General features: G+C 42.1%; 1 protein-coding gene across 1 annotated transcript in view; it reads left to right on the top strand.

Annotated features, from left to right (window-relative positions):
* The window catches only part of noc2l (NOC2-like nucleolar associated transcriptional repressor), a 20,537-nt gene extending 7,051 nt beyond the window's left edge, over positions 1-13,486 (top strand). The window contains exons 11-18 of the mRNA XM_046056144.1: positions 724-835; positions 2,865-2,978; positions 4,160-4,261; positions 4,542-4,685; positions 9,291-9,404; positions 9,611-9,746; positions 11,590-11,682; positions 12,546-13,486. Of these exons, the coding sequence (XP_045912100.1) occupies positions 724-835; positions 2,865-2,978; positions 4,160-4,261; positions 4,542-4,685; positions 9,291-9,404; positions 9,611-9,746; positions 11,590-11,682; positions 12,546-12,667 (937 nt within the window). The 3' untranslated portion in view covers positions 12,668-13,486. The remainder of the gene's footprint in view (positions 1-723; positions 836-2,864; positions 2,979-4,159; positions 4,262-4,541; positions 4,686-9,290; positions 9,405-9,610; positions 9,747-11,589; positions 11,683-12,545) is intronic.

The raw sequence follows: 13,486 nt of genomic DNA, 5'->3' as shown, positions 1-13,486 counted from the left end.
TCTGTTACTTCAATAACTCGTGTAATCCACTATAGAGTGTTTAAGCTCTAGCAGTCAGCTATTTGTTGAGGCAATTTCAGGTAGAGTTCTGTATTTATTGTAATTAGTGGAAATAATTTCCAAGCCATGATTTATAAAGATGTTAATTGATTTTCAAGGCATTGGATAGCTTTTGATTTCTGTTGAGTTTGAGGTTTAAAAAAAGAAAAGAAAAATAGGACTGCAACAAACAGTTATTTTCATTATCGATTTAATAATAGTTTGGTCTATAAAAATGTTGATCCCAATGCACTTGACAACTGCGTGGAGCCCAAGTTGATGTCTTCAAATTGCTTGCTTTGTTTTCAATCGAACAGACCCAAAGATATATATGATGTACTGTAACATAAGACAAGGGAAACCAGCAAATCCTCACATTCAACAAGCTGGAACAATTAAGTGTTTGGCAATTTTTTTTAGTTTTCAATTTTGTAGTCATAACTGACTACTTGGGTATTTTGTATGGGACAAAATCTGTGTCTACCTACATTTCATACTGAGCAATACTGAGTTTTTGGAGTCACAGATAGCCATAGTGGTGTCGTCCCCCAAATATGTCATCCAGCTGCTGTCTGGTATTTACATACAGTATACCATTATATCAGTTGTTTGTGTGAACCAACGATGTTTCCTTTTGCCAACAGCAGGTGGAGACATTGACCACTGTTTTCTCTTTTCAAACAGACTGGTGCCCACATCAAAATATTACCCCCTGAGGATGCACTGTTGCAGAGCCCTCACCCTGCTGTCTAGCAGCACCAACACATATGTACCTGTTCTGCCTTTCCTTGTGGAGGTAAGATTTCACTCTGTCTCCAGTAACCAACGGGGACAGGGTATAAATGTGGATTTGACGGGATCAAATGCAGTCTGTGCAGATGTCAAGTTTCTAGCAGTTTAAAGTGTTTCACACATCAGTGCTCTGAACTAAAAGACCTCAAACAGGTTATTAAATTATGCAGAATAAACAACAAGTCAGTTGGTTGTCTTTGTCACAAATGGAAACAATGAAAAGGTAGATATGATGAAATGTTCCGTCGGTGGTTTGCTGTGGAAAAACATCAGTGGTGTATGAAATGCATGTTGGTCTCAACGGCCACAACTGAAGGAGCTCAGGAGGAAACACATCGAAGAGTAGGACTGTGTGTGTGTGAGAGAGAGAGAGACACCTTTGTTATCAGACCAATCATAGGTCACCAACTGACAACATTTTCTCCGGGTCAGGTGTTAAGCACGTGACTGTGCGGTGTGTCTTGTGTGTGTGTGCGCGCGAATGTGTGCAAGTGCTTATGCATGCTGTGGGGCGGTGTTGTGGTGTGGCGGAGGAGAGCAGTGTGCCGGCGACAGCAACTAGCTCTTGCCCGCTGGGAGTGGTCAGCGCATGCCTGTTCTGTGTGTGTTTGTTAGTAAACGTGTGTGTGTGTGCGTGCGTGCATGCAGCAGTTTGACCGAAGCGATAAAGGCACGGTTGTGGTTTACACTCTGGTCTTAACACGCTGTGCAGACCACATCCTCTCTGCCTATGCCCCACTCCCCACCTCTTTTCCCCTGCACACTGAGAGCCCACTCCCCTAACAGCAAAACGTGTTTATTTGTGACGCACGATATTTCCTGTCTTTTTTTTTTTTTTTCTCCTTTACTGTTCCCCTTGTTAAAGCACTGTTAAAGGCAGGCTGAGGTACGCTGCTACTGTTTTAATTAGAGCAGCAGAAGCAGCCCCTTCCTCCTGTGTGTCTGTTCCCATGTGTGTGTGTGTGTGTGTGTGTGTGTGTGTTCTCGCATCTCCAAGGGGGGTGTATGATTTGGAGCTTCCTGCTTCAGTAGCTGTGCGTGCGTGTGCGCGTTTGTGTGTGTGTGCGTGCATGCACCAGGGTTGGCCCATGCCTTCCCACTTCCCCCTGGCTCCCCCGCAGACCGCCACCACATCCTATGTTTGTACAGACAGCACCGGCCAGGAGCGTTGCTCTGCTTCGCACACTGAGCACATTAACGACCACATGCACACACACACGCAAACACACAGAAATACATAGAGATACAGGGAGTCAGAAATAGCTTTATACACAAATACAAGACAGAATTCACTTGCGCACTGTGGGCAAATGTGAAAGCTAAAGCTTGTAGACAAATAGCCCACACGTTGGCTAGAATGTACTTTCACAGACTAAGATAGAACTGTGTCATCTAAGTAACACTGCACTATGCAAAATGAACTGTATAGACTTGTCATTGTGATAACTGAAGACCACTACAAACATATAGCTGATGAAATATTACTGTACTTGTGGTTGTTTTCTTCGGTTCTTTATGTTGAACTTATGATAAAGTGAGTCTCAGAAGAAGAAACATTTAGATTTACTAAATGTATATAAAACCTAACTTTAGACACTCTAGCATGTGGGAGCAGGAGCAATATCGAAGTTATAATAAAAAGAGTATTAGTTACATGGCTTATTACTTACTGACTGGTTTTGACCTTTTTAACCATTAGCTTGACTATTTCATAGATTTCTTCAGTATGGGGTGTGTTGTGATTTGGATAATTGGCCAGTGACCATAAGGAGAGTTATCCAAATAACTTCCTTTTTTAAAATTCAAAACAACACAAAAAATGATGATGATGATGCAGCTGAATGAAGAACAATAAACAAAGGTTATCAGGTAAAATGCTGCCCATATGTTTTGTATTTGCTTTGCCTTCTGGGTCCATATACTACTCTGTGCTCTGAAGATAGAATGCATTGAACTGTTGTATCGATAAAATTTAGCATTTCTGAGCAGTTGGATCAAGTTTAATATTGCCAGTTTATGCCTTTCCTTTACAGATCTTCCAGCAGGTGGACTTCAACAAGAAACCAGGGAGAATGAGCAAGAAACCCATCAACTTTGCAGTCATCCTGAAGCTTAGCAAGGTCAACCTAATGGAGAAAGCCTACAAGGTAGGTATCACTGTGATCCACAATTTGTGGGGACAGACAAGTTCGTTTGTTCAGCACTGTAGTTTCTCCACAGTTTGAGAAGGGTATTTGGTGTGACACTACCTGTGTGTGCCCCTGTTTGTGTTGGCTCTGCTGATGTTCGCTTGCTTTGAGAATGATCAGATTTGGATAGCGGTTCAAGTCTTTGTTAATGTTATTTTCACGGTGCTCCCCGACACTATGTGTTAGCCTGCGTGTGTGCATAAGGGGATTGAGGGCAGCGCTGAAAGCCTCTTGTCAGGTCTCTAAAACTGGCCTTCAGTCACCACGCTGAGCACTGCAGCCAAGAGGATTGCTGCACGGCCCTCTGGGATTATCCCTCGCACTCCGCTCACTAGGGCTGTTTTCACTGCTGTCACCTGGGCAGCTACAACAAGCCCCTGCCTCGTACCTTCACAACAGACGTGTGTATTATTAGGCTGCATTGTATTTGTATTCCCAGAGATTCAACTAAGCATCTTATTCTGTTGATAATGTGTTTGCATACTCTAGTGAAATTGTTTTTTGTTTTTTACTACATGTGAATGAATTTTATATTAAATTACAGTACATGCTATGGCTTCATAAAATGTCAGGTCCATCCTTAGTGAACAGATGTGAACTTTTTACTCTAGTCTTCTAGTGTTTGTGCAATGATGGAGCAAGTACCACGTTTGGCTGCTGTTTAGCAGATGTTTTATAGACTGGCCCACTAATGCTACGCAAGCAATATTTTAAACAGCGTTTGTTCGACTAGGCATGTTATTTCCTAGTGCATTATCTGTAGAGTAATCTGAATCTCTGCTGAAAAGCCATAGGTGATGGAATTCACGTGATGGATTGTGTGACAGCGAGGCTAAACTTAGCCCGATAATCACAGTGAATTGCCATTTCATTTAACTTAATTCATTTTGGTTAGAGTTGTCATTTCTGTACATGGACTTGTACGGCTGTGTCGGTCTCACAAATCAGAGACGTGGGCAGAGATTCAGATGTCTGACAGGCTAGGCTAAGCTGTTAATCATGATTCTTTTGTAACAAGTGAAATATGTATCAGTCTTCATGTGTTTCGGTCTCCGTAATTTTGCACTGAATGTAGTTGCAAAGAGTAAAATGATGATCTGAATATTGCTTGTGAATCGTGCTGTTCTGCTGCATTTTAGGACGGGTTGATTGATCAGCTGTATGACCTGATACTGGAGTACTTCCACACTCAGGCCAGCTCCATCGGCTTCCCTGAGCTCGCCTTGCCCACCATCATTCAGGTAACATGACCTTTAAACTGATTCTGGAATGGGTTCGAGGGATCTAGGTCTGGGAAATTATATGAATATATATACTTTTAATTTTACACGACACACACACACACACGTGTTACACTGAGCATTATTCCCAGAATTTAAAACTTGTCTGAAAAGATGATTCTGGATATGCCAGGATGAATCTGCTCCCCTCAGGGGAAACCACCACAAACCCTCCTCTTCTCTGGATGATCCTTTTACACTGGTTCCTTCTTTCTCATACTCCCCTTCCATGTCCCCACAGCTGAAAGCATTCCTGAAGGAATGCAAAGTGGCCAATTACTGCAAGCCGGTGCGCCAGCTGCTGGAGAAGGTACAGGAGAACAGCAGCCACATCACAGGACGGAGACAGAAGGCTGCTTTCGGAGTGGCTGATGCCGCTGCTGTGGTGAGTGTGTGTGTTTGTGAAAGACAGACAGAGGGCAGGGGAAGACTGTCTTGTCCTGATATTACAGGCTGCGTTTCCAGAGTCCTCATTTTACCTCTTCCATCCATTTGTATTTCTTGGCAGTTTGGCTCTTCTGTTCCCTAATGTTAATTAAGCTAATTTGAAAATGAGTTGTAAATGCAGGCAGTCAGTCGCTCTTCCATCAAAACACTTAATCATAAAAGTGAGTCTAAAAACATGTCAAAATGTAATGCACTCTAAACAGGTTTTAAATGTAGTGTAGTTGGTGTTTATAAATGGATAGGTGGTGTAAAAACGTCACACCATCACATGATGACTATGACTTAAAGGAGCAATATATAGTTTTCAGCGGCCACTAGCGGTGCGGTTTTCAGATTGCAACCCAGTGTGTGTGTGCTCATTAGCATGCTTGAACTCATGAGCGAGCATGTCCGGACACACAGAGACCGAAACACCGGTAGACAGCTTCACACAACATGCTGGAAACTTATAACTCCCATCTGCAACGTTAAAGTAATATTTTTATCAGCTTGAGGTTGAACTAATCCATGCTCGTTACATGATAACCACTGACTACATTTAGCCGACGTCATACATCGGCGTTAGCTCACCTGCCCCTTTTCAATAACTGTTTGTGTATCTTTCACAAAAGGCACAGCAATGTGAGCACAGCTAAATGTATTGGATGAAACAGTTAGTGAGCTAGACTGAATATTATGAGATTGTTGCCACACTTAGAATACCAGTTAGACCGCAGTAAGGAACGTTACTGTAGTGGATGTTTCTTCCTCTGTGTTGTACTTAACAGATATGTTGCAGTGTATATTGTATATTATGTGGGTCACATAAGTTACTGATGGTAGAGAAGCTGTGTACCTGAGTAACGGTTAAAATGACAATTTAAAAGATGGTAAACACTATAGTTTAACCACTCATTAGTGCTCTTCCGCTGATAAACATTGCGTTAACTAACTCTGTGGCTAATCTAATTTAGCAATGTGCTGTAAGTGATGTTAGAGAATATTTAGAAGAGATGAACGAGGAAGAAATGAGAGGACCGTTTGCTAGAACTGCCACACTGTTTCAGAAATAAATCTGCAATAAAGTCTGACAGCATAGCCTCCACCACCCACCTACTGTAACATTAAACCAACTGCTGTGACCCAGGAGGAAGCCGGGAGAGGGAAATGAAAACGGGAGTATTAGCAATTCATGAATGTTTTAAGGAGAGAAGTGATGGGGTCTATTTTATTATTGAGTCGTGTATTTCACGTAAAGAATGACCAACTCACCAATAATACAGCCACTCTCAATCATTGTTTCTGCATGCTCTGGTAGACTCCGGTCGGCTGATTGTTTTGTGGTGCCGCAGTGTTGACAGGGGAGGTGCAGAGTACCCTCTGGTGGACAAACTATGCAACACTTATGACATGAGGGAAGGATCGGACTCTACGTTTCTTTTTTAATAGTTATAAATAAATGTTCTAAACGCTGATACCGATATTTCTGCAATAAGCTCATATCGGCCGATAATATCTGCGCAGCAATAAGTTCGTCGGGCTGTACTTTGTTGTGGAGTTTTTGCTGGTGTCTCTTTTGTGCTGGAAGCCAGTCGTTTTAAAAATGGGTTTCACTTAAACAAAAAAACTTCATTTAGCCCCTTTAATGACCTTTTTGTTAAATTATTTTTAAAAAATGGTAACAAAAACAGACACTTCAGTCACTTATAGATGGACGAAGATAGAAATCAGGCATTTGTAAAACCTGTGTGGATTCATCTGTTTTGTGATTATGGAAGACAGTTGTGAATTATTTGCTCAAGATTCAATAATATCTAGTGGGGGTCATTCAGCAATGTGTATTTTCATGACTGTGGGTTTTATTGTTTTTTGTTGTTTTTTTTTTCTACAAATTGAGAGCAACAGTTTTATTACACTGGGCCAAGTTATTCCATTATCATTTGCTGCAAGTAGTTTTATTAGTTCATTTTATTAGCTCTCTTGCAATCTACTTGCTTCATGCATTTCAAGGGCTTCAAACTATTGTCTGTCTGCGTGCGTGCGTGCGTGCGTGCGTGCGTGCGTGCGTGCGTGTGTGTGTGTGTGTGTGTTTGTGAATGAATGAATGAATGACAAGATAAGATAATATAGCACATCAAGCCCAGACTATGTTGAAATATTACAGCACCGTCCTGTTAGACATTCTATTCGTCAGGTGAGCGCCACTCATTTGCTCACATCACTGTTTCTTTTCCTGTTGCAGTTTAGTTAAAAGGTCAAGAAAAATGTTTTTATTATATTCTAATTACTCTGCTTTGAAACATTTAATTTGGAATTTTAGTCTTTGAGTAAATAAGACACTTGAGTTTACTCTAAAGTATTGATTGACTTTTTTATGTATAGGTGATACCTCAAAACTGATGGTAAATGTAACATAAATATATTCACAGTAACTGAAGTATAAAGCGATCAAAAAAACTCAAATTGGAAATTATGATTGGAAGTCTGTCCATCTATGCCTCTTGGTAAATCATGAATCAGACCTAATGATGAGTTGTCTGTTGTCACTGTCAGTTTTTAGCTAGATGGTGTCAGCTGCTGTCGTGGGTATGGTTGTTGTTTACAATAATTGACGTCGGTCAACAATCAAGCAGCTCAATACATTTGACTTGGAATTCTTTCATAATCAGTACACGTTTGACTCAGTTCTCTGCTAAATATAACCGCTGATTCCACAACAGTACAAGGCTTAATTTTTTTTATTGTGATCGTTTAAGTGTGTCTGTTTCGTTCAGCACTAACTCGTAAGTGGTGTCTTCTCTGAATGTTTTCAAGAAGCATTAAAAACAGAACAGTGTGTTTATGTTGCTTGGCAAAGAGAACTTTTCAACAGATGGCATAAAGTAAGACTACAAGCTTTTCTTTTGGGCTCTTGTCCAGCTGAACCGGAGGCTGCAGGCCTTTCAACAGTCCTGACTGTCAAACCCTGCAGTCAGCAGCTGATAATGGAGAACACTTCCCTGTATAAACTCGGAGTCTGGTTAAGAATGACCCTGTGGTTATTGGAAGCTCTTATGGGCTTTTGAACCAGAGGCGCCTCTGCCTTAATGAGCAGCCATTACATTACTGTGTTTTCTGTATTGACTTGCTCTCTGTATGCTACTGTCCACACATACATGCTTTTATGTGGCTTTGCTGCTGCTGAGAGTCTTGACACGTACTGCTGATTAATATTTAAGAGCGTTTAAAGATGAAATTGAAGAGGATGGTCTCTGTGTAATTTAGCTGAGTGTGTGCGCACACACACACACACACACACACACACACACACACACACAGTAAGGCAACACAGCCGTGCCAGGTCCTGTCGCCATGGCATCCACTCCCTGGCATGGTGGCAGCAGTGGAGGTGTCACCGCAGGCGAAGGAGAGAGGACAGCGCTGCTGCTGCTGCGGAAAAGGCCACGGCCCCCCTCCGGCCACCAGACCCCCACTGACATGTCACCCAAACTGAGAGCTAGCCTAATTAATGATGCCCAGCCTCCATCCAGGTCGCAGTCTTATGCGTCCTGTCTTTCTCTGCCGCCTGTATGTGGAAATATTTTGTTTATCTGAGTCCAGGCTGAAGTCAGAAGTAGCTTTTCCAGTTCAGTTTTCTTATCCTGTTTTTTATTTTTTTTTTTTTGTACATACATGTCACCCATCTTAATATCCACACAGCAAATTATGGTAAATGTCTTATGTGCTAACGGGCGCAGGAGGACGCACTCTGTTTGCTCTATTGGATTTGTTGGTCAGATAATGTGATTTGGCCTAATCAATATCATCCACAAAGACCTTTAGGGGCTGGAGAAGATCCGCTGGTCTCCCCTATCATCTTCAATCTATCTGTTTACTGCATCTTCTGACTCTCATCGCAGTCTCGTCTGTCCATCTCTATCTCCTAGTCAATTGATGTGAAATTGTGGTGGAAAATCCACACGTAGTAACAGGGCTGGATAATAAAATAATAAAAATTATTAATGCAGTATAATTTTTTTCAAAAACAATATCACAAATGTTCAATAAATATTAAAATAAATGTTTTTTATTCACTTCAATCATACACGAATTAGGACTTAATTTTTTATTAAGATTATTTTGTTGACTGAAAGGTTTTTACTTAATTTTACTCATGCATATTTGTTGTCAAAGATTTTATAATTGTTTTGAATGTTCTGCCTCAGTGATCGACTGTTTGGCCTGAAGTGTTGAACATAAAGAATAATTTAGGCAACAATTAACCATCAGGTTTCTTAAATTTTCTCTCCGGAACAAGAATCAGCCTTTAAACTCGATTTCATACTTATAGTGAAAGACATTAAACTTTTTATCGCAATAACATTTTTGGCCATATCGCCCAGACCTACATAATAAGAACATTTTAGAACCTCAATGCACATCAAATGCGTCTCTTAACAGAGTCTGGAAAATTATTACCCTCAATATTAATGTTTATCAATAAGCTCAGGCACACATCAGCTAATTATTTAGCACAATACACCCACACCTCTGTATAACATTCAAAAACTTTCATCTTTGTCAGGCGGCTTGGGAAAAGCAGATCCAGGAGGAGGGGACTCCACTCAGCAGGTACTACAGCCAGTGGAAGAAGTTGAGGGAGAAGGAAATCCAACTGGAGATATCTGGCAAAGAAAGGGTAACTATCTTGCCTCATCCCACTCAGTCATCATGAATCACTTCTGGCTTTTTCTTTATGAATGTGTTACATAAATCATGAAACAAGCATGCTGTATAGTGGACTATTTTATTGGCAGAACAATAATTTGATGGTCATGATAATCGTCATTAACACCATGAAAGCGGCTTTGCGGATTTACCCTGCTGTTGTTGTGTTTTGTAAAGATGGAGGATCTGGACCTCCCTGAGATCAAACGTAGGAAGATTCAGGAGAAGAAGACGGAGGACAAGAAGGAGTTCAAGGATCTGTTCCAGTCTGACAGCGAATCAGACGAAGATGATGCAGGATTCAAAATCAAAGGCAAGCTGACACACACATACTTTTCACTCACACATAGAAATTGGCCTGCTTAAGGAGCCTCTAGGGGGCTGTGTTTTCTTACAGCCTAATCTTCTATAGTGCAAAAGTTAAAGAGGTGATGACCATTCAGTCTGACTTCTGGGCTGTTATCTGTTTCTGCAACAGGCACTATCTTATAAATTTGGCTACATTAAGCAGATCACCTGCAGAGCAGTTACCACAAGGTCCTGGGTTACTAAAACATCCACAGAGGCTGGGTCCTTCCCAAATCAATCTTAAGAGAAACTTTGGTTCTCTCTCCACAGAAAGGAACAGTCGTCCTGATCTTCCTTAAACCCCTATGTGTCCCGTTCTCTCTGGGTCGTCCACAGGTCACAGGCAGCTACAACCTTGCTTTCACAGCTTTGCACTCGGACACGCTCCAGGCAGACAAAAGCCCTCCACAAGGTCACAGAGGAAAGGAGTAGGCGGCAGGGGGATTTTTAGTTTTTAAATTATTTTTTTTATGCATCTGGACTTCATTGTAGGGAGAGTCCCCACAAACGGATGGGCAGCTGCCGGCAAGCGGTGGGCCTCCGCCTCTCACTCTCTGTCCACCCCTCCCTCCCTTTTCGTTCGTCTTTCCTCCACCCCTCCTACCCCTGGCGCACACACACAAACTGAAACCCCCCGACAGGAAGTACAGGCTTGGATCCCAGCGGGGGTTCCTAATTCAAACCAGCCCAGTGGAACAGCCAGAGGTGGCCGCTCCCACTCCTCTCGCCCTCTTTCTCTCTTCCATTTGAGCTCTCTTGCTCGCTCTCTCTTTCTGGCTCTGTGGGCTTCAAGCAGCTGCCCCCGCATGTCCTCACAACACACACACACACACACACACACACGTCTCGATGATAGCACACAAACGCACACCCACCACCTTCCCGTCCAGTCTTAAAGAGCCAAAAGCGTTTGGGCAGCTCACCAAAGCTCTCTGTGGTCTCTCACACTCCCGGAAAGAGGGGGAGTGTGATAGGAGGGGGCTGTAGATTTAGATTGATGCGTTTGCGGTGGTGGTGTCAGTGTGTTGAGGGTAATATGTCTTCCAGGTCATTTGGGGGCAACCTCTTAGGTATTACCGAAGTCTACCAGCACCATGTGAGCAACAAAGAATGGGAGACAGTGAGAGTATGTTTGTCATCTTAAATTTAGATAGGAAAGGAACTACCTGATGTTTTAATAGATGTTGTTTATCTGTGTATGTGCACTTACTGTTGGAAATGCGTGCGTGTGTGTGTGTGTGTGTGTGTGTGTCTGCAGTGTAGCAGACAGAGGAAGTAGCTCTGTTTTGCTTCTCTTTCCTCCATGCCCCCAGCCTCTCATCACACCTCAACTTCAAAGCCCGTGGACCCCAGTTGTCCCTTTTGGCTAGACAACAAACACACACACACACACACTGCACCTTAAAGTATAGCAAAACACAAATTCAGGCAAACTCCCAGCTTCTCTCTGTCGCACACAAACCCACACCGGCGCGCACACACCGACTCTCCCATCATCATCGTAGCTGTGGAGCCTGCCTGCTATCTCCATTTGCTATATTTAGGCCGTGAGCACAAGATGTCTGAAATTGCCGGTAGTAAACTGTCATGGGTGTTTGTGCAGCAGCAGCGGCGTCTGTAATCGACTCTCAGTTCCATCTCAGGAGGAAATAGACACTTCCAGCTGCCTCTGAAGCCTGGCCCACATATAGGTGTCTCCCAAGTCCTCAGCCGTCAGCGATGCACCAACGCAAACTTAGGAACGTCTGAAGAAAGTAAAACTAGACACAATTCAACGCAGTGTAATGTTTTTTACTGTCTCCCCTCAGGTAAAAAATGCAGCCGTGGGTCTGATGAGGAGGATGATCTTGAAGATCTGTCTGACATGAGCGATGACGAGGGGATGGAGGGCGGAGACTCAGGTTGGTACAATATCAATGTCCAAATAAAAGAAGCATTCAGGTAACAAATACTTTGTTCTCAAACATTTTAAAGGTTGCTATCTGCTGTGTTTAATTCATTTAGTATCCGTAGAGTCTGTATTGCTATATTATGTGCATGTCTTTACAGGCTCGTTAAGGCAGAGGCTGATGGATATTAGACTTTAGATAATTTTTGTAGAGCTGCAGTGTGAATCATTTTAGTAATTGGTCGAACAAACAAGCAGTTTGAGAATGTCATTTTGGACTTTGAAACTTGTCAGGGACATCTTTCACTGTGTTCTGATTGATTCTGTTTACAGATAAGTCGATTAATCAAATGTGTTGACGCATAAACAGATAATGAAAATGTGATTAAGTTATTAGTCATTAGTAGTAATTTTTATATTGAAACGAGTAAGTCGAACTTTACATTAATAACCTAATGACTTCTTTAAATTCCTTGAAATTAATAATTTAAATACAACTTAACAGACCAGAGAAATCTATCCTGTAAAATGTGTTAAAGGGATGTCAAATAAAACAGTGTTTTTAACTGCCAAAACATGAAATATATCCGTTAAGTCGGTCCAAAGGTATAAATGAACAAACTGGCGCAGCTCTAATTTTCACAATATCAAATGTAGCTTTATTAAGTGTTTTAAAATGACAAGTAGAATATTATTTTACTTTAACCTCCTCTGTTTTTAGTATTTGTAAACTAAATATGAACATTTATTAAATGGTTTATAACGCTGTAGTGTGTGTGTATGTATATATATTTTTTTATTTAGTCCTATCAAATTAATTTGTGTGCCCATTCATACGTTCCCGTGTGGCTGAATGTAAGGTTTTCTGTATTCTAGATGATGAGGAGGAAGGGGAAGCCTCCAAGGCTCCTCAGCCGCTGTCCTCCTCTGCTCTGATAAAGCTGGCAGAAGGAGACGAGGATCTGGTGGAGGACCTGGAGCTGTCCGATGATGACTGAGGTTCATGGATGCACACAGACTCAAGCTCACCTGAGAGACATTTGTGCTCTCTGCTTTACCAACCATCTAAACTTAGAATGATATTGGACTTTTTGATATTTTCTTTGTACTGTACAGGTGAAGTAATACAAAATCAAACATGTTCTTGATGTAATTTTGACACTTTGAAATTGTAAAAAAAAAAAAAGAGAGCGCTGTTCAAGAACCCAGATTGTTTTCCTTGTTTTTTTTTTTCTCGCGCTTTTTTTAAATATGCTAATTAATTGAAGCGTGTACGTGCATGTTGATGCACGAGTGCACCTGAACAGAGTCATTTGTGTCTCCGTACATGTGCACACCTGTAGATACCCTCAGGCTTTGTGAGGACGGGCTATTTGGAGAGTGCTACGAGCCTCATCGAGCCGGCCAAAAGGGGAGGTGGGGGTACAGAGAGTGTTGAGCCCTGAGGCAGCAGTGCTGTGCCAGGCTGGCAGGGTGGCGTGTGATGCTGTGCCAAGACTCTCTGCCCAGGTGGTAGAGCAGCAACACAGGCTGGTCTGTTTCTGTGCCAACTCCTCACCCACCCCCGCCCAGACCACTGTCTTTTCTGTCTGTGTATTCAAGTGCACAGACACCACTTTCCTCCTACCAACTTCTCCCCTTATTTTTTTCTTGGCTTCACTACACATTTCGGCAGCATTCACCGCCAAACTAAAGGTGATAATGGCCTTTTGTTTGGTGAGCAATTATTGCATGCATTCACTGGTGTACAATGCAGGCCAGATGAGTTGTATGACATGGATTTAAATGCCACAATGAAAATCTGACTTGAGAAACAA

Source organism: Micropterus dolomieu, linkage group LG08 (assembly GCF_021292245.1).
Source record: "Micropterus dolomieu isolate WLL.071019.BEF.003 ecotype Adirondacks linkage group LG08, ASM2129224v1, whole genome shotgun sequence".
Classification (NCBI taxonomy): domain Eukaryota; kingdom Metazoa; phylum Chordata; class Actinopteri; order Centrarchiformes; family Centrarchidae; genus Micropterus; species Micropterus dolomieu.
This window is presented reverse-complemented; position numbering and strand designations above follow the sequence as displayed.